General features: G+C 35.4%; 1 protein-coding gene across 12 annotated transcripts in view; it reads left to right on the top strand.

Moving 5' to 3' along the window:
• Positions 1 to 24,442, top strand: part of COBL (cordon-bleu WH2 repeat protein) — a 343,248-nt gene that overhangs the window by 228,810 nt on the left and 89,996 nt on the right. For 9 of the 12 annotated variants that reach the window (XM_074283610.1, XM_074283605.1, XM_074283603.1 and 6 more), the window contains 2 exons: positions 11,619 to 11,757; positions 15,566 to 15,736. In XM_074283610.1, the coding sequence (XP_074139711.1) occupies positions 11,619 to 11,757; positions 15,566 to 15,736 (310 nt within the window). The remainder of the gene's footprint in view (positions 1 to 11,618; positions 11,758 to 15,565; positions 15,737 to 24,442) is intronic. The other 3 variants (XM_074283615.1, XM_074283616.1, XM_074283613.1) reach the window with 1 other exon arrangement.

The raw sequence follows: 24,442 nt of genomic DNA, 5'->3' as shown, positions 1-24,442 counted from the left end.
AATGGTTCATATTTTGTTTCCCTTATCTCTCTTCTAGATTAATTTAGGCTAGACATTTTTTCTTGATCTCTTAAAAATTCTTTTTTTTAAAAGCCAACATTTCTAAGGCAGCATAGACTTTCAGAGTAGGCTATCATCTACAAAGAAAATCCATTCCTTGGGTAAATAAGGAAGTGATACATCTCTGAGGAATTTAACTGTGCTGAGCTAATGCATTTTACATACTCTCTTGTCTCCAACAAGTACCAAGGGAGCTTTATCAGTTACAAAAAAAATAAAATGGCGCTTCTTGGTTGCCTCCCATTTCCTTCAAATACTATGTATCCTCTGTGTGCCTAGACATTTGTATTTTCTCTCTTGTTGAAATGTATGCTTCTTGAGGACATGGATTACTCTAGTTTTACTTTGGTTTGTTGTTGTGGTGTATATGTGTATTTTACTTTCTTTGTATCCTCAACACTTAGCATGGTGCCTGACACATAATAAGCAATTAATAAATGCTTGTTGACTGACTGACACCAGGGAAGCATAGTTGGATGGGATGATTGTCATCTCCAGGTCCAGGAAAGATTACAAGAAAACCTGGTTAGAGGATGAAATGGTCAACTTCAGTATGGCTCTAACAAACAGAGTTTAGGTACTTCCTGAACAGTCTCACCTGAAACTAATAGTATAAATTGTTAGACTTTCTTTAGGAAATTGCAAAAGAATAGTCTGGGCTTAAAAATAAAAAGACTTGTAGAACAAGGAGCTGTTTTTGTTATAATTGGTATTGATTTGAAATACATTCTCTATTTGAATATTAATAACTAATAATGAAATTTCATAGTAATTATTCTTGATTTCTAAAGGAAATGCATCCATCCTACATATACAGACATTGACTATCTTTTGCATATAAAACACCACGTGTCCAAAAAAGGGATGACCCCTACACCTCCTTCGAGTCACTTATATCTTTCAGGTTTCTCTTACCAAACAAAAAAACTTCCTCCCCATTCCTATTCTCAACCTCTCACCTCCCTTGGTCAAGGAAGAAAGACTGCTCTGTTAAGCACAAATACAATTAAATGATCACTTGCATTTTAGAGGAAGAAACAGTTATGTCATAGAGCTTTTTCTCTGTGCCTGAACTATTTTGTCTTGTGGGCAGGAGCTGGATAACTTATGTTTCCCTTAGAAGCAGAAGCAGCAGCTTGTTTCAGGAGTCAAAACACTAAACTTAGAGACAAGAAGACCTGAATTTGAAATCTACCTCAGACATTTATTACTTTGGGGGACTTGGGCATGTCACTGTATCTTCATCACTCTCAGTTTCCTCATCTGATAACAGACTTATTTCACTGGGTTGTTTTGAGGAATAAAAGAAGTGATAATAAGTAAAGACTTAAAAAACCTTAATATGGTAAGTTAATATTAGTTATTTTTATGATTTTTATTAGAAATGGCACAGTATTTGGTCCATGTCCTTGATAAGTGGGGTTTTTTTTTTTTTTGTTTGTTTTTTCATTCATTTAGCGAAAAGAAAGAATTGAGGTAAAAGATGGCCTAGTTTGCTTTTATAAAAGAGTTAGCCAGGGTAAGTCTTTCAGAGTTTCTGGCCAGAACAGAAACTATTAATTGCTAGGTATACTCACTCTGAGCCATCAAAACCCAAATGATGATTTTTAAAAGGTCTCCCACTGCTTCCAGGCCCATTGCCAATCATCTTAATCTATGTCTTGTCCATGAGTTTCGATGAATCTGGAGGAGAGAGTGAGACAGATGACTTTGCCCAGGTCTGCTTAATCCACTTGCAAGTCAAGACATCACCCTCCTGATGCCATTGGTACTTTTTAAGAACCAAGGATGGATAAGAACAAACAACTACAATATCAGTAGTGAAGAGTAAGCTGAATATGTAGTTAAAGGTGTGGATTTGAGATGGAACTCAGTCACCTGCTCCCTGTGGAACATTGGATAAATTCTTTAACCGTCCTGGGCCTTATGTGTAAAATAGCAGCAATCTTTTTCAACTCTCAGCTGTGATCCTAGGTCTCCAAAGGCCCCTTTTAACTCCAAATCTGTGATCCTAAAGCTATAGATATCACCCATAACAACAACCAAGGAAACCCTCATAATTATTAAATACTTAATCTATATAAAGTAATCAGTAACTATCCTGTAAACATAAAACAATCCTATTCCCAATAACTTTACAGTTTAATTGGATAAGGAGCATTTATACAAATAATTATATGATACAAAGGACAGTTAAATAAGTACAAAGAAGAGACTTGTGCAAAGTGATGTAAGAAATATAAAGAAGTAATTTCTCCCTGAGGGAAGAAGGGAAGGGAGAAAGCCAGAGGAAGCTTCATGGAGAATTTAGTTCCTGACTTGAACCTTGAAGTAATGAAAATCTTTCACCAGTGCAGGAAGGCATTATAGGGAGGACATAAGCCAAAGGCACAGAAACAGGATAAGACAGGTTGAGAACACCAGGCAAAGAGTATCTGAGGTGTGTCTAGATCATAGCACCTAGGATCAAGTGTGACATGAAATTAGATTAACTTAACTCTTCCTCAAGAAGTCAGGTCATGTGTAATCTGCAGGATATCTTTCTTGGTCCCTTTGATTGTTAATATTCATCCTCTCTCCTTGTGTCTATTTTCCTATTTATATGCTCTATCCCTCAACCCTTGTAATTCTGTGAGACTAGGAATTTTTTCTAAATTTGTTTTTCTAAATTTTGCTTGGTTCTGTTTTCCTTATATTCCCATGACTTTGGTCATCAACAGACACTTAATAAATGTTTTATGAATTACTTTGGATTGGGGGGAGGAAGTGTGCATCATTGGGGTGGAGCTTGAATAACAAGATCATAAAATTATATTTTATTCTGTAGGTAATAAGGAATTAATATAAATTAAGTTGATGTAAAATCAAATTGAAGAACCTAGATTTATGATTAGAAGGTTCCATATGCAGTCCCTTGTATAATTAATAAGGAAATGGAGATCCATAGCCCATTGTCACTGAGGTAGTAAAGGGTAAGAGGCAGTCTTTGAACTCAGATCTTTCAAGTCCACACCCAGTGTTTTCTGAAACTATGCCATGCTTTTCCCAAACAGAATGAGGCCCTCCCGGAGGTTGAAACTCAGCAATTTTAGCTTATGGGATTGATTTACTGTCACTTGCACTAAGAATGCCCCTAAAAATAATCCCAAACCACATTATTACACAAAGAACTTTTTTTCTTCCTCAGGCTCTCTGGCTTCTCCATTAATCCATTCAAAGACACACACACACACACACACATGAAAGCTAGGGAAGGGCACCTCCCCAAACACCCCATCAGCATCCCACAAGGTCCTTCTTTAACCAAAAGGATTATTTCCTGCAATGAGATGGGGAGGGAAGATATTTTCCTATCCCTATTAGAGGAACTCTACTTTTACAGATCAAGGAAATTCAATTCTGATGTTTCTTCATGCTGTGTTATTGGCTAAGATTCTTTCTTTAAGCCAAAAAGCTTTTTCCTTACCTTCAGTTTGGGAGGCAGGGAATATTGCCATGGAATCTGTAGTTAGAAATACTAGCATTTATTTCTGTGTCCTGAAAATGCTCAGTAATTGTTCCCTGCTATTTCTTTTGGAGTTTTTTTATTGTTATTGTTGTTGTTATTGTTTTTGTTTGTTTTGTTTCTTTTCCTCTTGGCTGTTAACACACATATGTCAAATACAGAATTTAGTTGTGTGTGTATTTCCACATTAGAATTAAAGAGCAGATTTTTTTCATAAAATTGTGAATTATGAAATATCCATGGCAGTTGCTTATACAACTATTTCTAGCTCAAGTCTATTATTACAAGAAACATATTTTTAAAAATTCCAGGTGGAGCAAAGATGGTAGAAAAAAAGATGGTCACTTGCCTAAGCTTTCCCCAAAATAACTGTGAACACTTTTAAAGTGCTATAAAGCAATTCCTGAAGCAGCAGAACCTACAAAAGGACAGGGTGAATTAATTTTCCAGCCAAAGACAAGTTAGAAGGTTGGCACAAATGGTCTGTACACTGGGATGAGAGCAGAGCTCAGGCTGCACCAGGACAGAATAGCCCCTAGCAAACCAAGAGCAGGTTTTGGGAGTCACCGAATCGTCAGCAATTATTTTCAGAGCTTTCAGCCCATAGACTGTAAAGGGGCAAACAATTGATCAGAAGGACTTTAAAGAGGTCTCTTTGCTGAGTTTGGGGACCAGGACTATTCTAGGATCCAGGTGGCAGTTGCAGGATGAGAACACTACTTGTGGCCACAGTAGAGCAGGAGTCCCTCATCACTGTTGCAGCGTATAAAAGAGTACTTGTGGTCACTCACAGACCAGAGCACAGGCCAGGAGAGTAGTAAATATATGTCCTTAGAAGTCCTAGAAGTATCTCTGAAAACAGCTAAACAAAACCCTTGAAACTTAGGACACAATGCACCCTCCACCCTAAAAGCTGAACCCTACTTTAACAAAGATTTAAAAGTCAAAAATTCAGATTAGAAAAATGAGCAAACAATCAAAAAAATTTCTGACCTTAGAAAGTTACTATGGTGAACAAGGAAGATCAAAACATACTCAGAAGAAGATAATAAAAGTTAGATCCAAGAAAAATATGAATTGGTCTCAGGTCCAGAAAGACTTAACGAATTTTGGAAAATCAGGTAAGAGAGAGAGAGGAAAAATTCAGAAGAGAAATGAGTGATGCAAAGAAATTGTGAAAAAAAAAGTCAGAGCTTGATAAAAGAGACTCACAAAAATACTGAAAAAAATAACACCTAAAAAACCCAAACTAGTCCAAATGGTAAAAGAAGTACATAAAACCAGTGAGGAGAAGAATACATTGAAAAGCAAAATTGGCCAAATAGAAAAGGATGTACAAAAGATGCCTGAAGAAAATAGTTCCTTAAAAATTATAATTGAGTAAGTAGAAGCTAATGACTTTATGAGAAACCAAGAAAAAAATAAAACAAAAATAAAAGTGTGAAAAAATAGAAGACAATATATGAACTATCTCATTAGAAGATTAACTGACTGAGAAATAGATCTAGAAGAGATAATTAATAAATTATTGTCTACCTGAAAGCCATAATCAAAAAAAAAAAAAAAAAAAAGAAGAAGAAAGCACCTGAACATAAAAATCATCAAGAAAAACTGCCCTCCTGAAAGAGATCCCAAAAATGAAAACTCTTAGGAATTCAATAGCCAAATTCCAGAGCTCCAAGGTCAAGGAGAAAATATTGCAAGCAGTCAGAAAGAAACAATTCACATGTCACGGAGCCACAGTCAGGATAACACAAGATTTAGCAACTTCTACACTAAAGAATCTTGAGAGCTTAGAATATGATATTCTGCAGGGGAAAGTAGCTAGGATTACAATAAAAAATCTTCTACCCAGCAAAACTCAGTATAATCCTTCAAGAGGAAAAAAAAAAGGATATTTAATGAAATAAAAGAATTTAATAAGCACTTTTGATGAAAAGACCAGAACTGAGAAGGAAATTTGAATTTCAAGTATAAGGCTCAAGAAAATAATAAAAAGGTAAACAGATAAGAGAAATCATAAAAAACTTAGTAAGATTAATCTATTTACAATTCTACATAGGAAACTAATAATTATAAGTTCTTTCACTGGGTGTAGCTGGTTCAATTCATTACTGCTCTATTGGAACTGATTTGGTTCATCACATTGTTGAAGAGGGCGACATCCATCAGAATTGATCATCATAAAGTATTGTTGTTGAAGTACACAAAGATCTCCTGGTCCTGCTCATTTCACTCAGCATCAGTTCATGTAAGTCTCTCCAGGCCTTTCTGAAATCATCCTGCTGGTCATTTCTTTTTTTTTTTTTTTTTGAGCAATTTTTTTTTTTATTTTTATTTTATTTTTTTTAATTTATTTTTTTTATTTTTTTTTTATTATATATATATATATATATATATTTTATAATATTATCCCTTGTATTCATTTTTCCAAATTACCCCCCCTCCCTCTATTCCCTCCCCCCGACGACAGGCAATACCATACATTTTACATGTGTTACAATATAGTCTAGGTACAATACATGTGTGTGAATATCATTTTCTTGTTGCACAATAAACATTAGAATCCGAAGGTACATGCAACCTGGGCAGACAGATATTAGTGCTAACAATTTACATTCCCCTCCCAGTGTTTCTTCTCTGGGTGTAGCTACCTCTGTCCATCATTGATCAACTGGAAGTGAGTTGGATCTTCTTTATGTTGAAGATTTCCACTTCCATCAGAATACATCCTCATACAGTATTGTTGTTGAAGTGTACAGTGATCTTCTGGTTCTGCTCATTTCACTCAGCATCAGTTGATGTAAGTCTCTCCAGGCCTCTCTGTATTCCTCCTGCTGGTCATTTCTTACCGAGCAATAATATTCCATAACCTTCATATACCACAATTTACCCAACCATTCTCCAACTGATGGACATCCATTCATCTTCCAGTTTCTAGCTACAACAAAAAGAGCTGCCACAAACATTTTGGCACATATATGTTTCTTTCCGCTCTTTAGTATTTCTTTGGGATATAATCCCAGTAGTCTGCTGGTCATTTCTTATAGAACAATAATATCCCATAATATTCTTATACCACAATTTATTCAGCAATTCTCCAATTGAGGGGCACCCACTCTGTTTCCAGTTTTTGGCCACTACAAAGAGGGCTGCCACAAACATTCTTGCACATACAGGTCCTAAAGGCCTCATTTTTCAAATATGTAGAGAACTGAGTCAAATATACAAAAATAAGAGCCATTTCCTAATTAATAAATGATCAAAAGATATTAATAGTTTTCACATGAAGTAATCAAAGCTATCGATTGATATGAAAAACATTCTTAATTCTTTATTGATTGGAGAAATGCAAATTAAAACAATTCTGAGGTATTAGTTCATACTTATTGGATTGGTTAATAGGAAAGAAAAGGAAAATGACAAATGTTGGAGAGAAAGTGGGAGAAATGAGACATTAATGCACTGTTGCTGGAGTTGACTTAATTTAATCATTCTGTAGCGCAATTTGGAACTATGCTCAAAGGGCTATAAAACCATGTATATCCTTTGACCTAGCAATATCACAACTTTGTCCAAAAAGGTAAAGGACCTATATATACAGTAATATCTATAGCAGCTAGTTTCTGTAGGCAAATCATTGGAAACAAGGGGATTTCTATTAAACAAGGGGATTTCTATTAATTGGGAAATGGTGGACAAATCATGGTATGTGATTGTAATGGAATATTGTTGTGCTACAAGAAGCATGGTCTCAGAAAAACTTGGAAAGACTTACAGAAACTGATGCAAAGTGACATGTACTGTGTGCAAAGCAATATTATAAGATGATTAATTATGAATGATTTAGCTATGCTCAGCAGTATAATGATCCAAGACAACTCTGAAGGAGTTAGGATTTTAAAATTCTATCCATACTCAGAGAAAAAAACCGATGGTGTCAAAATCCAGATTGAAGCAAACTTTTTAAACTTTACTTTTCTTGAGGATTTTTTTCTTGTTTTCTTTCACAACATGACCAATATGGAAATATGCTTTGCATGACTTCACATGTATAACCTATATCAAATTGCTTCCCTTCTCAGTGAAGGGAGTGGGGAGAGAGAAAGAGAGTGAATTTAGAACTCAAACGTTTTAAATTAATGTTAAAAATTGTTTTTACATGTAATTGGGGAAAATAAAATCCTAAAAAATCCTTCATTTAAAAATGCCTAACACATGATGAATGTTCCTTGTTAATGCATTTTATTCTTAAGTCAAGTAGAAAGAAATTGCTTGAACAGCAACTTTTGTTTCTTCTCATAACTTTCCATGAAGCGTGCCCAGTGTTATTCTTTCTGGAATCACCAAAGATGGCAATGATAGGATTTGTTTTCACTGGCACACCTGGAAGGAGGAGGCCTTAGGCTTCTAGCAAATGAAATGTAACATAAACAACCAAATGCAGTGACTTAGTTGACCCCAGGGATTACTCAAAATTTGGGTGGACTCCTCTAAGCCTTTCCTGGGAACTGTAAAATAAAATAAAACATAGAACAAAAAATACTCAGGGAACAAAGACTTTTCCTACTACTATAGACACCCAGTGATCATATCTCTTTCAAAGTAATGTGATTCTAGTTCTCTTATTGCTGGAATGTTCCCCAAAAGTATAAATGATAAGGTAGGTTATATCCTGAAATCTGTATTCCACTACACCAATTTTGAAGACTGAATTGTCTGAATTCAGGATTAAAGAACTTATAGGTAGAGTTAAATATTTCAACAATATTTAAGGAGCATGTATCCTAGAGAAGACCCGAGAAATACCCCAACAGTGTTCAAATGGGAGACTGATGATCCTTGTTCTGCTTAATCTCTGAAAGCAAAATGAAAACCAATCCAGCTATTGTTACAAGCACTACATGTTCATTCAGTAAAAGAAATAACTTGTTAATAGTTAAAGATGGAGATAATGGATTCTCCTCCTCCTTGGAAGTCTTAAAGCACAGGCTGGATGATCAGTCTTGAGGAGTGTTTTAATAGGTATTCTTGCTCAGACATGGTTCAGGCTACAGAGATTCTCAGACTCCTTCCAGCGTAGAGAGTTTATGAGTCTATTTAATGTGATTAATTTAGTGATACTGTAACAAGCGAATGTTTATTTTTATAGACTCAATACTATGTCATAATACTGAGGCAGCAAGGTAACAGGGCATAGATCTCTGAACCTAAAGTTAGGAAAATTTGAGTTCAAATCCACCTTAGCTGTGTGACTCCCGGGCAAGTCACTTAAACTTATGTTTGCCTCAGTTTCCTTATCTGTAAAATGGGAATCAATAACATCTATCTCCCAAAGTAGTAGAGAGGATCAAATGAGATAATATTTGTAAAGTACTTTGAAATCTTAAATCTTTACTTAAGTGCTGGCTATTATTTAATATAATTAATATATGGCTATGTATAAATTTATATATGTATCAATTATATATAAATATATAAACTATATAGAAATACTAGCTATTGTTAAACTTTACAGACTGCTCTTACAGGTGATTTGTATACCTCATTTGTCAAATGTGAATTAAGACTACTTTTCCCAAGGTTTGAACATCCCATCTTCTATTATAGGCATATTTCTCCCTTATCTTATTTTTAAAACAAATGCCATTTTAATCATTCATTTCAATTAGGCCTGAGATACTGTCTTCTGAAGGCCCCTTTTAAAACGCATACTTATTACCTAGGGAAAAAATGGGGCTGAAAGGGTGGAAGGGACCAGCTATGTCACAATAAAATTGCCATTTTTCAGTTTGGGAAAACAAGGAAATCAGATCAGGAAGATGTGAACTCAAGAGGCTGAAACATAATGTCTAAATCTCTTTTAGAGTATAATTTCTATATGAGCAGAAATGACGTTTTATCTAATAACTTTTCATTGTACATTCTCTAGTGCTCCATTGTACATGCTCCAGTTGCTTAATATTTAAATAAATAAATAAAGTAGTAATAACAGTTTAGATCTATTGGGGAAAAGAAGAGGAGATTTCAACATGTACTCAATTAAATGCTAAGTATATGTAAAGTAATACTCTTTTCAGATTGTCTTCATCTATTCTGTGTATATATACTGTTATTTGCATGTTGTTTTACCCATTAAAATGTGAGCTAGTTGAGGGCAGGGACTTTTTTTTTTGCCTTTCTTTTTATCCCTAGCACTTAGCACAGCGCCTGATGTATAGTAAGTGTTTAATAAATGCTCATTGGCTGACTAAGAAGTGAATTGAAATCACCAGATTCAAGCTAGATCCCAAATTTCTGAAATTGCTTTTGCATTCATCCTATTTTCCTTTCTCTTGCTGGCTTTCCAAATCTTATGTTGAATTGGCTGTACATCCCTTTTCTTTAAACAACCCCCCCCCACTTTTAAAAACTTTTTTGAAACTGTGTCTTGGCATTTCCCAGATTTCATTCTTTACAATTTCCCTTTCCTCTTGAGCTGATTTTACCCTATAGAATTGTTAGCCATGAGATTCTATCTATGCTTTTTTGACTCCTTTTGCCATCAGCTCTTCCCAGACTTAGACAAACGCCCACCTCTTTCACATATTCTAAAACAGAGTGATCACTTTTCCCCAAGGTTCTCATTATTTCCACTTCAGCAACCAGTTTCTCCTTGTTGGTAAGATTCAAATACAGACTAACAATTTATGCCATTTCTTCCTCTCCTTTTTTGATGGATGATATTATTAAGGCAAGCCAAAGATTTATTGCTGCTTTGCCTTGGGCAGAAACACCGACAGCAGTTGCCTAGATAATTGAAGTCCCTCCATCACTGCCGTATCATGTCTTTGTATCTATTTTAAGAAGTTTCATGACCTGCTTCTCCTTTTATGAGCTGTTTCCTTTTTTTGTCTAAGTACTCCCTCAAGTAGTCTCTCTTTTCATTGATCAACCAAATGCTTTCCATTGTGCTTTCCTGTCTTGGTTCCAGGATTTCCTTACATAAGTATATTTTCTTCATATACAATGTTGGACCACCCATCCTTTTCCTTTCAATCTCTTCTCATCCTTTGTTAGGCCCTTCCATGGCCTTTTTCTAGGCAATCATAATCTAATCACAGATGCCACAAGAAGTCCCATTGGTATCTATGTATGAGAGCAAATGTGTCATCTTATATTATGGTCCATATTTCACCTTGCTTATTACTTGGAGATTGTGCATTTATAAATAGGCACATAAAATGGATTTTGTTGCAGTTTTACTTTTGGGATTTTTTCTCTTATGAATTAGTAGGCAGATGACTGGCATAATAGATAGAATTGGATGTGCAGTCAGGAAGATGAGTTTAAATCTGGTCCCAGATTTGGTCTTTTGGCAAATCACACAATCGCTATTTGTCTCAGTTTCTTCATCTGTAAAAATGTGGGTAATAATAGCACCTCCTGCACAGAGTAGTTATGAGAATATTTATATTTATTTATGATATGTATTTATATAAATATTTATAATATTTGGTTATGAAATAATATTAATAAAATGTTTAGCACAATGCCTGGCACAGGGTAAGCACTTTATAGGTAAAAGTTAGCAGTAGTAGCACTGAATCTTTTCTGTTGTTATTCTTTGTACTTTGTAGCCAGGTGGCACTAGGATATGTTGTTAGCTCAGTGACCTTTGATTAAGCTACATATATATGTATGTATATATATACATATATAAGCTACATATATATGTATGTATATATATATACATATATAAGCTACATATATATGTATATGATAAGCTATACATACACATATATATGTATATGTGTGTATATATATGTATGTATGTATGTGTGTATATATATATATATATATATATATATATATATATATATATATATATATATATATATATAGTTCCTTTAGCTGGAGCTGCCTGCACCAGTGAAAATTACAGGTCTAGAACTCTTCCCTCAGAAAATAAAGAACCAACCATTGGAATACAGAATCAGTTTCTAACAAACTGTATAGTTACTCACCTGATACAGCCCCAACTTGACATTTTTCCTTCCTTGTTTTTTCCTAGGTGTCCCAAGTATCACAGAACGAATTACAGAAGAAAAAGAGACGTGCTCCAGCACCGCCCCCGCCACCACCGCCGCCATCAACTCCCCTCATCCCAAACAGGACAGATGATAAGGAAGAGAATAGGAAGAGCACAATGGGTGAGAGACAGCTTTCTTCTCTTGGTTTATGCATGTGCCTTGTATATTGGCTTTGGTTTTATTTTTAGACTTATTAACAATGACAATAAACTTGTATCAGGATTACCATGTAATGTGGAAAAATATTTATGCTGAAGAAAGAAAGTCTGGAAATGAAGGCTTTTGGTACCTTGTGTCTGCCTTGCCATGTGAAAACTTTGTAGATGAACACTATCAGTAGGATAGAAAGTAAGGCAAAAGTGAAAGGAAGTCAGGAAGAAATAGAATGAGTATGAGTTTGAGTTGTGTGAGAGATTGTAAATCCATGCATTTGGCACTTGTGGAAGTTTTTTTTAAGGACATTTGCTGAAAATGGTTATTTTTAGGCCCATGCTATTTGTGCATCATTTGACCATGTTCAAGAATCATTTGCTTTTGACACACCAAGTCCTTCTTGAAATTAATCTTCCTTTATGAACTCTTTACATGTAGAGGCCCTGAAATGCTTCAATAGGGAAAAGCATAGAAGAAAGTAAACTTTGGGTAACTTTTCTATAGGAAAAACATTCATTGATTCAAGAACAGATATTTTTTAAATTATGCAGTAAGGGGACTTTAAAATGAATTGTATTAAGAAAACAAACTTGTTTCTAGAGCATAAAAAGTCAGTTTTGAGAGAGTACCCAGTTCATTACAGCTCATTATCCTGAATGGTAATGTTCCTGAATATGCTCTTTAATTACCTGCCTTTGACTATGTTTCACAGGACATCTAAAACAGAATCTGCTCCTATTAGGGAATTTCCCACCATGTCTCCTTATGGGAATCTGAAACTTTAATAAGAACCATTTAGCTCAATTGACAATCTGGGGAGTTCATTATGCTGACAAATAATAGAGCCCATATTTCATATAATGTTATCTTTTTTTCCCTTTCAAAATCCTATCTTAACATCATCAGTATTAGTTTTTTCCCCAATCTCATAATGAGTTATCTTCTACCCTTAGTCATTATTTCTGCCAAACACCTGCTTGCTCAATAAATTATCTTAGACTTCTAACAAATCACATATGTCCTACCATAGGCTTGTTCTTAAAACTAAATACCTATCCTCTTTTCAAACTCTTTGTCTGAAAATGGAAGAAAGACTTAGATGTGGGGGTCTAAGAATCTTACCACATCTTGTTAGAAATACAAATGACAACAAGGGTGTGATATAGTCACACCTAAATCTGAACTATTTTAGGAGAGGAGATGCACCTACTAGTCTAAGGGGTTTCAGTCTAGTGTCTGCCTTTCTGTTTCTTCTCTTTCTCTCCCTCCTCTTTTCCTGCACTCTCTCTACCCTCTTACTCTCCATTTCTCTTTTCCTCTCCCTTTCCTCCCTCTTCCTCTCTTTTCTCTGCCTTTTTCTCTCCTCCTTTTCCCCCATCTCCTTCTCTTTTTCCTCTTCTTCCTCTCCTCTCTTTCCTCTCCCTCTCATTTTTTCCATCTCCCTCTCCCTGTCTCTCCTTTCCCCCTCCTCTTTCTTCTTTGTCTCCTTGCTTCTCTCTCTCCCTCTATTTATCTTCCCCTCTCTCCTACTTCCCCCTCTCAAGCATACATATACATTTATATTTTAGCAGTATGAGTATCCTTCCTCTAAACAGATCATACCTCCTCTTTTTCAGAAGACAAACATATGTTGCCTTCTCTGAACTGCTGCTCAGACCTCTACTAACTCCATAGTGAAACATTGGAATTAAAATTTATATATGACTCCTTTACAAACATTCATACAAAGACAGACAGGCACACACACACACACACACACACACACACACACACACACAGCATTAACCAAGTTGTTAAGTTCAGCTACTATAACTGAACAGGCTAGACTGTTAAATATGGAGTTATATATTAAAGGGATAAGGAAAATCTGTGTAATTAATGAGAACACTTTTTAAATGAATGATCATTTAGGGGAGAAAAGACATTTATACTTTTTAAAAAAAGTTATTGTTTTTTCTTAATCAAGATGGTCTAAATTACAAACAAAAAGAGAGCAACTTACTTATTAGACTTGAACTGCCCTCCCCTTCTCTATAAAATGTACCAAAAAATTTTAGTATTTTGCAAACTTAAGCTTAATTTCTTCCTATGTCTTTTTAAAGTCATAGCCTACAAAGTATTAAGAGTGGTTTTTAATGTGTGACTTTGAGAAGTAATATCATTACTTTATCATCACACTTTATGCATGTTTAATCTTATTAATATGTATATGTTATGACCCAGAAAATGATATCTGCCGAAATGAATTTTATTCTAAGGAAGAAAAGTTGTAAGCAAGGTGAGACCAGAGTGCATTATTTATTTAGATTTAAAAAAAAGTCAACATCTAATTTGCTAATGGTTTCATTCTAGTCTACCTGAAAAATATTCAGACACAATTATATAATTGGATTAAATTTTAAAAACTCAAAAAAAGATAGTTCCATCTTCATTATGAAAGAGTTCATAGTGAAATAAGTAGAAAGATATCATTTGATGTTTTTAATAAATAATTTGAAAGGAAAAGTACCCAGTAAAATCAGCAGTTAGCAGGTGATACTAGAATATTTCATTTCCAGAACCTTTATTTTCTAAATCAGTAAACTGAAGTCTAGTAATATTAAGTGGCTTTTCCCATAACTAACAGCAGAATCTCTTCAATGACATTTAGTAAATCAGAACCCACATACCCTGATTGATCTTCCCACTACACACTGAAACTTTTCTCCTCAACTCATTCATTTGAGCCTTGAATGAGACAGTAGTGGAACAAATAATAGAAAGCACTCTATGAGAAGCAGTGTGGTAAAGTGAGTAAAGCCAGCCTTGGAGCCAAATCTGAACATCTCTGACATCTATACTGGCTATTTCTTCCTGGGGAAGACACTTAAGTTCTTAGTACTTTAAGCAATTCTCAAAATTTCTTAGTTGCAGTGAAAATACCAACCCAAATTAGTAGTTTCCCCTGTCAGTATAACAGAAGTAAATTAAAATTCATTTCCCTAAGAAATGCTAGGTATGAAAAGATTTGAATAAATACACAGATGATCAACTCATAGCAACTTATGGGTAGATTTTTTAAAAATTAACATTAGATCCATTCATTTGTTTAGTGACTATCTTGTGCTGAGACATTCATTGTTCAAGTGAAATTATTATTCCCTTTTAGCTCAATAAATGGAATAATGAGTGAAAAAAATTTATAAGCTTTACAAATGCCAGTTGCTATTATTATAAATAATAATCATGTTCACTTTTAGTCATTTTTATTTTTAAGTTCAGAAGAGGTTTTCTGCCACATCTGTCAAACTACTGGTGTACATTTTTTCTTTTGAACCATAACATATCCATACTCAAATAAAATGTACAAGGTGTATGTTCATTTGGATTGTGTGTGTGTGTGGATGTGTGTGTGTGAGAGAGAGAGAGAGAGAGAGAAGAAAGAGAGAAAGAAAGAAAGAAAGAAAGAAAGAAAGAAAGAAAGAAAGAAAGAAAGAAAGAAAGAAAGAAAGAAAGAAAGAAAGAAAGAAAGAAAGAAAGAAAGAAAGAAAGAAAGAAACAGAGAGAGAGAGGAGAGAGAGAAAGAAATAGAGAAAGACAGAGAAGAGAGAAACAGACAGAGAGAAAGAGAGAGGAGAGAGGGAGAGAGAGAAACAAAAGAGAGAAGAAAGAAACAGAGAGATACACACACAGAGAGAAGAGAAATATGATTATGTATGTCTTAGATTTCTTTTTGAAAGGAAAGGTGTTTCTCAGCTGAAGCTTTGGAAGTAACTAGCCAATTGATTCCATATAGGTGTTGGACGGCAGGTGCCACAGAAGCCTCCTAGAGGCACTCCTCGAGGTCCACCTCAGTTAGTGCTTCCCCCACCCCCACCCTACCCTCCTCCAGACACAGATATTGTGGATTCTCCAGGGTTTCACAGAGAAGCAGATGGAACAGAATCCTCAGAACTGGGACCCAAACGTAGGTGTTTTATTTAAACTCTCTCTTTGCTCTTCATTTCTCTGATGAACTCCTAATGAATGAGTTTCCAGACTTTGCATTCTGCTCTTCGGACATATATGTTTTTCCTTTTCAGCCTTTCTCCTTAAATGGACAATGCAATATGTTGTGTTTTTAACATGGAATGCACTATGGATGAAATACTGGAGCATGCAGAAACATATTTAATTTGTGTGTGGTGAAAATTAAAGCCAGAGTGATACTTCTGTGCCCAAAGACAGTCAGTAAAGATAGCATGTTTCTCTCATTGGAAATGTCTTTAAAAACATCTTTACTGATAGCATAGCCTTTTAAATGAAAAGGCTGTTTTGTTGTATTTGGAGGCTAAGCATGGCAACCAGATAACTTGCAGGGTTTTACAAATACAGAATGTCAACAGCATAATAGCTAATGGCTATTCTACCCTTTAATAGTTGGCTGCCAGACTTTGAACGAAAGACCCCCGTATAATATAAAAACAACAACCCTATACGGAACTTGCATTCTTGGATGATTTTATTTGGAAATAAAAACACGTATCATACTACTTCTATTTTCTTTGACTTATACATTTGAAAGAATATACTATGTCAGTTAGCAGCTTGCCCTTTCTTCAAGTAATTTTAAATTCCCAGTCCTCGTACCAATAACATTCCTTGTGAAGGCAAAAATGTACCAATTAGTTAACTGATTGGTACTTATTGCTGGAGTGAAATTTCAGCTTTTGATATTCTTTTCCTTGTCTTAGCCATCCCTTGATGTCCAGTACGTTCAAAATGGGCTTTCTGATTATCATCACCAATATGTAATGGTTTAATAAGTACTGTAAGGTTGATTAGCCTGAAGTTAGGGGATACTTATATGGAAAAATCACATGATTGTTCAGGTCAAGCACCTGCTTGCCTTTGCCTCTTTCAAGTGTGAGTCACCATGTGGTGATACCATGTTTAAAGCTAAACTGTCTTGGGATATATAAGTAGGAATAGACCCTTGCAGCATTTTCTTTGAGACATGGGGTTGGGGGAGGTTTCATTGTAAAAGGTACACAAATAAAATGAAGCACAAAGAAAGGGCCAAAAAAGAGGGATCATGGAAGGAGAAATTAAATTTTCTTGCCCATTGATTCAGCCTTCCTTAATTCTCTTCAGAAAATAGTATTGTCCAGTTGGCTGCAGTTAACCAAGAGGTGTTGTTTATATTGTTCAGTCATTCCTGACTCTTCATGACTCCAGTTGGAATCAAAGATGCTAGAGTGGTTTGCTATGTGCTTCCACTCATTTTACAGATAAGAAAACTGAGGCAAACATAGTTAAGTGACTTGCAGAGTCACACAGATTCCAGGCCCAGCACTATCCGTTGTACCGCTGAGCCTCCCTGATTAGTTTCCATTCTCAAGTTTGGCTTTCCGGAAAATTAAAGCCTTCAGATCACACTTAATCCTATTTCAAAGATATTTCTGACTTCTTTATGGTTGGTAGATAGCTCATGGTGGTTTAGCTTTCTGGTTTTTAAGACTTTAAATCTCATTCAATTCTTACAACTACCTGAGTAGTTCCATTTCAGAGTTGAGGAAAGTCAAATTCCAGAGGATTCAGAAAATTAACAATGGAAAGGGCATTGGATTTGGAGTAAGAATTTAGTTATTGTTGTTGAGTCATTCATGTCCTATTTCCATGACCCTTTGGGGGGGGGGTTTCTTGGCAAAGATACTAAAGTGGTTTGTCATTTTCTTCTCCAGATAATTTTACAGATATAGAATTGACACAAACAATTAAGTGACTTTCACAAAGCTATATGGCTACCGATAGCTACTAAGGGTCCGAGGTCAAATTTGAACTCAGGACCACCTGACTCCAGGCCTGGAATTCTATCTATTGTGCAACCTAACTAGCCTTAGACAAAGAAAATGGAATTCAGATCTCTTCTCTGCTTTTTTACTGCACTTCTGCCAAATCCTTAATTCCTCTGGGCTTCACCTGTGGTCATCTAAAAAAAATAACAGGATTGAATTCATCTCTAGAACCTTTGGTTCCATTATGTTTCCAAAGTCACATATCTATTGAAGAAGCAGACCCACAAATGGTACCTATACTTTTTTGATAATTCAGTGAGACAGTATTTACCTAGAAATTATGATAACTTGAAGTTCTCTTCATCATTTCTCATTGATGATTATTTTCAATCCTTAAAATATTTTTTTTCTTTTATGTCTGAGAAAGAAAGTGCTCTTGCTGAAATTATGACATGTTGGATGTCAGGTTTGGAAATAGAGGTTACCAGTTTGGGAAGGGTACCCTGAAAGAGCGCTCCATTCAGTGGGGAAAGTGTAAGAGATATTCACAGAAAAGAAAATATGTAACCTCTTGGGCTTCTACAATGTCAGAAAGAAAGAATCCCTTCCTCCCCAACTTAATTAGGATTTAAAGAAATTTAATTTCTGAGTCAAAGCTAGGGCTTAAGAACAAAAGAAGGAACCTCAGTTTCTTTATGTCTGATGGTTTAATTTCTCCTTCCACAACCCTGCTTTTTTGTCCTTTCTTTGTGCTTCATTTCATTTGTGCATCTTTTACAATGAAACGACCCCTAAGCCTTTTGTCTCAAATTAAACTAAGGAAAATATAAAGAATATCCCCATACTATTCTTTATCCTAGTTTACATATACATATATACATACATACATAAACATCCCTAACAACATACCAACACCAACATCCTTACACAGAAATAATAGAGAGGAAAGACCTAAGAATCAAAGATACTATGATCCCCTTAAGATCCAAAACTACATCTTATTTTATCTGGTATTCCTCATTGTCTAGCATAGTGCTTTATTCCATTGAGAGAGTCATAGAAAAAAGTCTCCTTTTTCCTTCTTCTTTTCCTCCCAGTTCCACTTCTTCACTGTTATCCCTAGGAACCATGAAACTGAATGGGTTAAGTCCTGAATCTTTCTTTTCTATAATTAGTAAAAAGTTTTACCATGCTGTGTATAGATGATTAAAAACAATGCTCCTATGTCTCTGACTGAACTAAATGCTTTAGTGATGCAGGCCTGGGGTGGGGAAGGGTGGAGGGGGAGAGAAACGATAAGACAAAATGAACCTGTTTCCCCTTTGATTTTAGGGTTTTTTTTGTTTCCCCCCCCTAATATTTAACTGTACAAACGGCCTACCCGTACCCATTTCAAGGTACCATACAATCCATTATTGCCACAGAAAAGTTCAGATTAGGTAGTTTATATTTCTGTCCTGGTACTTCTTGGGCAACCTCTTTGGTCTATTGGTGACTAAGTATTCTTGGCTTCCTGACTATAGATATTCTTGGACCAGTTTCCATCAGTTTGCCAGATAGGTAAAAACCTATCAAGTTCCATTGAACTCATTTAATCCTCTCTTCTTTGTGACTTGAAAAGATATTCATAGAAAATGTTTTAAGAGGTAACTTTTCCTTTCACATATTTTGTGATGTTTGGTCAACAATGATCTGCAAAGACTTCTAAAAATGGATACAACTAGACAACCCTAAAGACAACTTGCTGAATTTTGCCCCCTTCTCAAAATCTTAAACTTAAGAAGAAAGTAAATTTACTGACTTACTGATATAATTGTAGTCCATTCATTCACTTTTATCCATTTTCTGTCACTTGTCTTAGACAATCTTTGTGTCACTCTTACTCTGAGAAAATTTTTCTTAGTCCTTCAGTCTTTTTAATATTTCTGTTATCTTGCTTTAAAGCCTTCCAAATGGCCTTCCTCTCACACTTCTTCACAGAAACTCCAGTTCAGAAGAGACCAGAGAAACCTTATAGTCTATAACTGAACAGTTATCTCTTCTATGCTAACCCTGTAATTATTCAGCCTCTGCCTGAGAATGCACCATCTCCTAACTAAGTTAGTCTATGTTCCTTTAGGTGATTTTTGATTTCCTTCCATCCCAAGAGAATTTGCCCCTGAAGCTTCCACCAATTTATCCTGCTTTTGCCTTTTGGAACCAAGAAGTCTTGGTATCCATTATCACATCCCCCTTAAGTCTTCTTTTACCCAAGCTAAATATTAACATCCCCAGTTCCCAAATTCTTGTCTTATGATCTCTAGCTTCTTCCCTTATTCTGGATGCTCTCTTCTGGAGGAACTCCCAATTGTTAGTGTCCTTCTTACCAGTCCTCACTCTGACTCATTTCCATTAGGATGGGCTGTTGTTAAGCCCAAGGTCCTTGGCTCAACCATAATTATAACTTTCTATGTAAATGTAGCTTTTTGCTGCCTATGTTAAAGCTTTAAGCTGTGGTTGAAGTTTTCCACAAGGTCACCATAAGTAGATTTACTTCAAATAAAAAACAATTGGGAAAGCATTCTTTCCTGGTAAGTATTGGGCAATATAGTATTATTTTCAAAAGGAATACTCTATGTAGACAAAAGTTCTAGGTTATTAGATAGAATGAGTTCCTTGCCTAAATCTTAAAAAGGGGGCACTGAGTAGAAGGATCGCTACACTTTCAACTTCTTTATGTCATACTCTAGACTGAGACCATAATCTAACTTTGGTCTCAGGTTCCCCATTTGTTACAAAGGAATACTATTTGGGCTATCAGACTTACAAAGTCAATGTGTAAATAGCAGCTATTAAAATATAATAATTAACTATTATGCCATCATAATTATTAATATCATTGTCACCAAGAAGCTCTATAACAAATTAATTTACCATATGCTTTGTTCATAAATACTTAGATTGTAAAACATTTTCTTAGTGCCATCATATTGGACATTAAAAATTCACTTTGACCCTGTTAGATAAAGGGGTAAAGTTATAGTTTACATGTAATATATATATATATAGATAGATAGATAGATAGATAGATAGATAGATAGATAGATAGATAGATATAGATATAAATGGATATAGATATTGAGATCCAATTTACTTTTTTTTTTTAAATGCTCCAATGTCAACCAAGAATTGGACACAATACTTACTCTGTAATTACTTCTCTTCTATGGTTGCCATTATTTAGTTTGGAGAATATAGGACATGTTCACATCAAGTCGAAATAGAGAAAAGAATACAGTGGCAAGCATTGAGATTAATATAGCTAAACTGAAATATTTGGCACAGTCCAATATGAATCCAAGCACAGAAATATAAAAGAATCACAGATATTCACAGCATACCACCTCACTTCAAAACTCTGTTCCCACACATCACAGTAGATCGTTAAGAATCTGCTTCAAAACAGGATTTGGAGATACTGACTAATGTTCCCATTCTGCAGCTCTATGAATCTTTTTCAAGCAACTGGCAACTGAGGTAGAATGTTAGTTTCTTATTGAAATGGTAGTTTACTTATTGAGAGAGTAAATTCTATTCAGAAAGTTTGTTAAGAACCAATTATATTCTAGGTACTAAGAATCCCAAGACAAAACTAAAGTAGTCTTTGCTCTCAAGAATCTTGCATTCTACGACAAAGATGTGTTTTATGAATACCCACAAACACATGGACTTGTAGAATTTAAAAGTGAATAAAAACATATAAAACTATCAGTCATATCTTTTTTAAGTTGATCTTAACAACAACCTTGAAAATATAGGTATATAAGGATTCCTGGAAATAGAATTAAACTACAAATGAATACTTGTCTTGGGCATTTATAAACAACATCATTTTGCCTCCCTGTTCAGATTTCATCAGGCGGTAGCTAGGGAAAGGGCAAGGTTTTCCATCTAGATATGTTGTCTGCCAACCAAAATAGAAGTCAAACCGTATCTTTTCCTCTATAAGCATCTAAGTGTTTCTGATCTGGTCAAGTCACATATAGCTACTATTTTTCTTTCTAGATTTTTCTTCATTTTCCCCAGAAAGTTGAAAGCAAAAACTATGCCTTATGCATTTCAAACACTGTCCCACATTATATATTCTTTGGGAGTCCTGCCTTTTTTTTTTTAAAGGATAGGTTAGTTTTGAATCAAGGAGGTCTTATCCTATCAGCAACAGAAAGTCACCTCCCCAGCCCAATCACACAAATAATTGTTTATCTGCATTGGCCATTCCTAACATCTGGATGGTAATCGGGTCAACAGAGTGATCAAACTAATTGCATTCTGACTACAGCTTCTCTTTCTTCTAGATCCCTTGACCATTGCTATTTTGTCTAGAGAAGCTCTTGGTAGTAATTAGCCCAAATTTAGAAACAGTTGGGACTATTTCCTTCTTAATTGGAGAAAAAAAATAATATCCATGAGAGAGATCCTTATTTTGGAACCTGGGTAGAAGTCAGGAGAAAAGCTGTCATCTGGGTCCTTTGTTTGCTGACCATCACCCACTTGGGTGTATGATGATGGAAAGCATGATTATGTCTCCTTGAAATTGAGTTCCTACCACAGAGAGTTCTTTCTTGTTAAAGCTACTGGAGGAAAGTCTGGGAGAGGTGTGTGCTTCAGACAAAGGTCTGTTTTCAGCTGTTGCTTTGTGTCCATTAAGACTCATTCCTTCCTCCCCAGTTCATGACATCACCTTCTTCCTGGCAGCCCCAATCAAAAAAGACAGCTGTCTTGTTAGGCAGCCCCAAGCTCCAGTGGAAGAATACTTTATTACACACAATCTGAGAGAAACAATTGTGCCACATCATTTCTCAAACTTATGTGGAGCAGAAGTCGTTTGTGAATAGGGCTTTTAGGGTTGGATTTGAGCTCTCCTGGAGAGGATAGTAAGAGTCCGTTTTCTTGGGACAACGGAACAATTGTTCTGCCAACTATTTGCTTTTGAATCTTTTTATTCTCATTAAATGAGCTTTCCCGTTAACCTTTGGACATCTCGTCACATAGCTCTGTGTTTTGTGTGTATGTCTAAAACAATACATTTGTGCTCGTGTTTTTTTTTTTTTTTTCTTTCTTAACTTTCTAATCAATGGCCAATGATTTAATCTGTACTGAACTTTTAATGTGCTTCATCCTCCCTATGCTCAGTCACCCTGTTTGCATTGGGCCTGTATTAGTCACATGGTTTGCAGTGCTGCTAATGAATGGACTGTTAACAAGCAATGTATTACTTATCCCAATTAAAGGAGTTTGGGGATTTTAGGGTCATTGCACATGGAGTTTAAATTACAGTCCCTTAAAATGGTTTGAAGTAGAACAGATTAAACTTTTAGTTCTTACCTTTTCCTTGTGTATTCTGTCCATTTGGATTTATCCATCATGTCTTTTTGATATCACCAGATCATATATTTAGTACTAGAAAGGATCTTAGAAATCACCTAATTTAACCCTTACCTCCTTTTACACATGAGGAAGTTGGGGCTCAGAGAGGTGAGATTAATGGCCTAAGGTCACCTGGACAATAAATCAGCGGAGCTGGAATTTGAATCCAAATCCAGAGCTCTCTGGATTATTCCATCTACCTTCCTTTATTAAAATATGAACATATGGGGTGTGGAGGGGAGGAGTTTGGCTCACCTCCATTTCTAAATGATACAAATAGATAAAAGCCCCATCTGTAATCATCACCATGCTCTTTCTTCCCTTGTACTTTAGTTTATGAACCTGGAGTTTCCTTCTAAAAATTTTGTGGAGAGTAGAGTAAAAGAAAGGAAGCTTGAATCTCGGAAGATAAGCATATAATGATATAGCAATATATTATATTATAAAATATGATTTTATGTTTATTGTTTTTGTTAGAAAAAATTCTAGGTTTTCAGAGCCACAGCCAAAGTTGAGGCAATGAGATATGGTGGAGGAGGCCTGAACTTAGTTGTCAAGACAACCTGAGTTCTGCTGTCTCTGTTTTTAATGTGCTGTGTAATCTCTAGCCAGTCCATTCTGTTCCCTGGGCCCCAGTCACTTCTCATGTACAATTAGAAAGTTAAATTAGATTACATTAAAATCTCTTTCAGTTTCATAATTCTATAATCTCCGTTGATATTACATAAGCTTGTAGAATAAAGACAATAGCATTTTATTTTGATACCATGTCTTTCTTGGGAGTGAGTTTCTGCCATGATTTTTAAAACTGGAGAGAAGGAAACAGTCCACTTTGTTACAATAAAAAAGCTAATTCTAAAAGTGGATTGAAATATAATCTAAAAAGAAAGATTCTTTTTTTAAGGGACGAATATCTCATCTGCTATGTGTTTAGGGAATTTTAGAGACCAGCTCAGGTAAGCACCCTTCCCTACCAAGTGTGTTTGCCTCTGAAATTCCCATTGGCAAGTATGTGAGCCACACAGCTGCTCTCCCTGCTATGGGAATAGACATTGAATCCATGAAAACAGGAAAGGGATAATGAACAAACTGCCCTTTCACGGAAAATTAGAGGAAATTGTTAGCTGTGGGAGCAGCCTGATAGGACTTCTGTTCCTATTCAGAAACAGATCAAAAAAAAAAAAAAAAAGGTAACCTCCTTTTTTTTTTCTCTGTGATTCCCACTAACTAACCTGAGCCACGTCAATGAAAGTACTTTAGAATTAAATAGAAAGTAGGGATTAAAGGGGATGTATTCAATTTAGAGTCAAGGGACAAAGTGGTATAGATGATGTGGTAAACTGAGCAACATTCTTAGAGTCAAGTTCTGTGTGACTGGAGAAGTCATTTAACTTCTTGGGGTGCACCAGTAACTCCTTAAGATAAGAAGTTATACTATCTTGTCAGTCTGCATTGTTGACTGGGATTTCTACATTGTGAGTTTCCTACCC

This window comes from Sminthopsis crassicaudata, chromosome 1 (assembly GCF_048593235.1).
Source record: "Sminthopsis crassicaudata isolate SCR6 chromosome 1, ASM4859323v1, whole genome shotgun sequence".
Classification (NCBI taxonomy): domain Eukaryota; kingdom Metazoa; phylum Chordata; class Mammalia; order Dasyuromorphia; family Dasyuridae; genus Sminthopsis; species Sminthopsis crassicaudata.
This window is presented reverse-complemented; position numbering and strand designations above follow the sequence as displayed.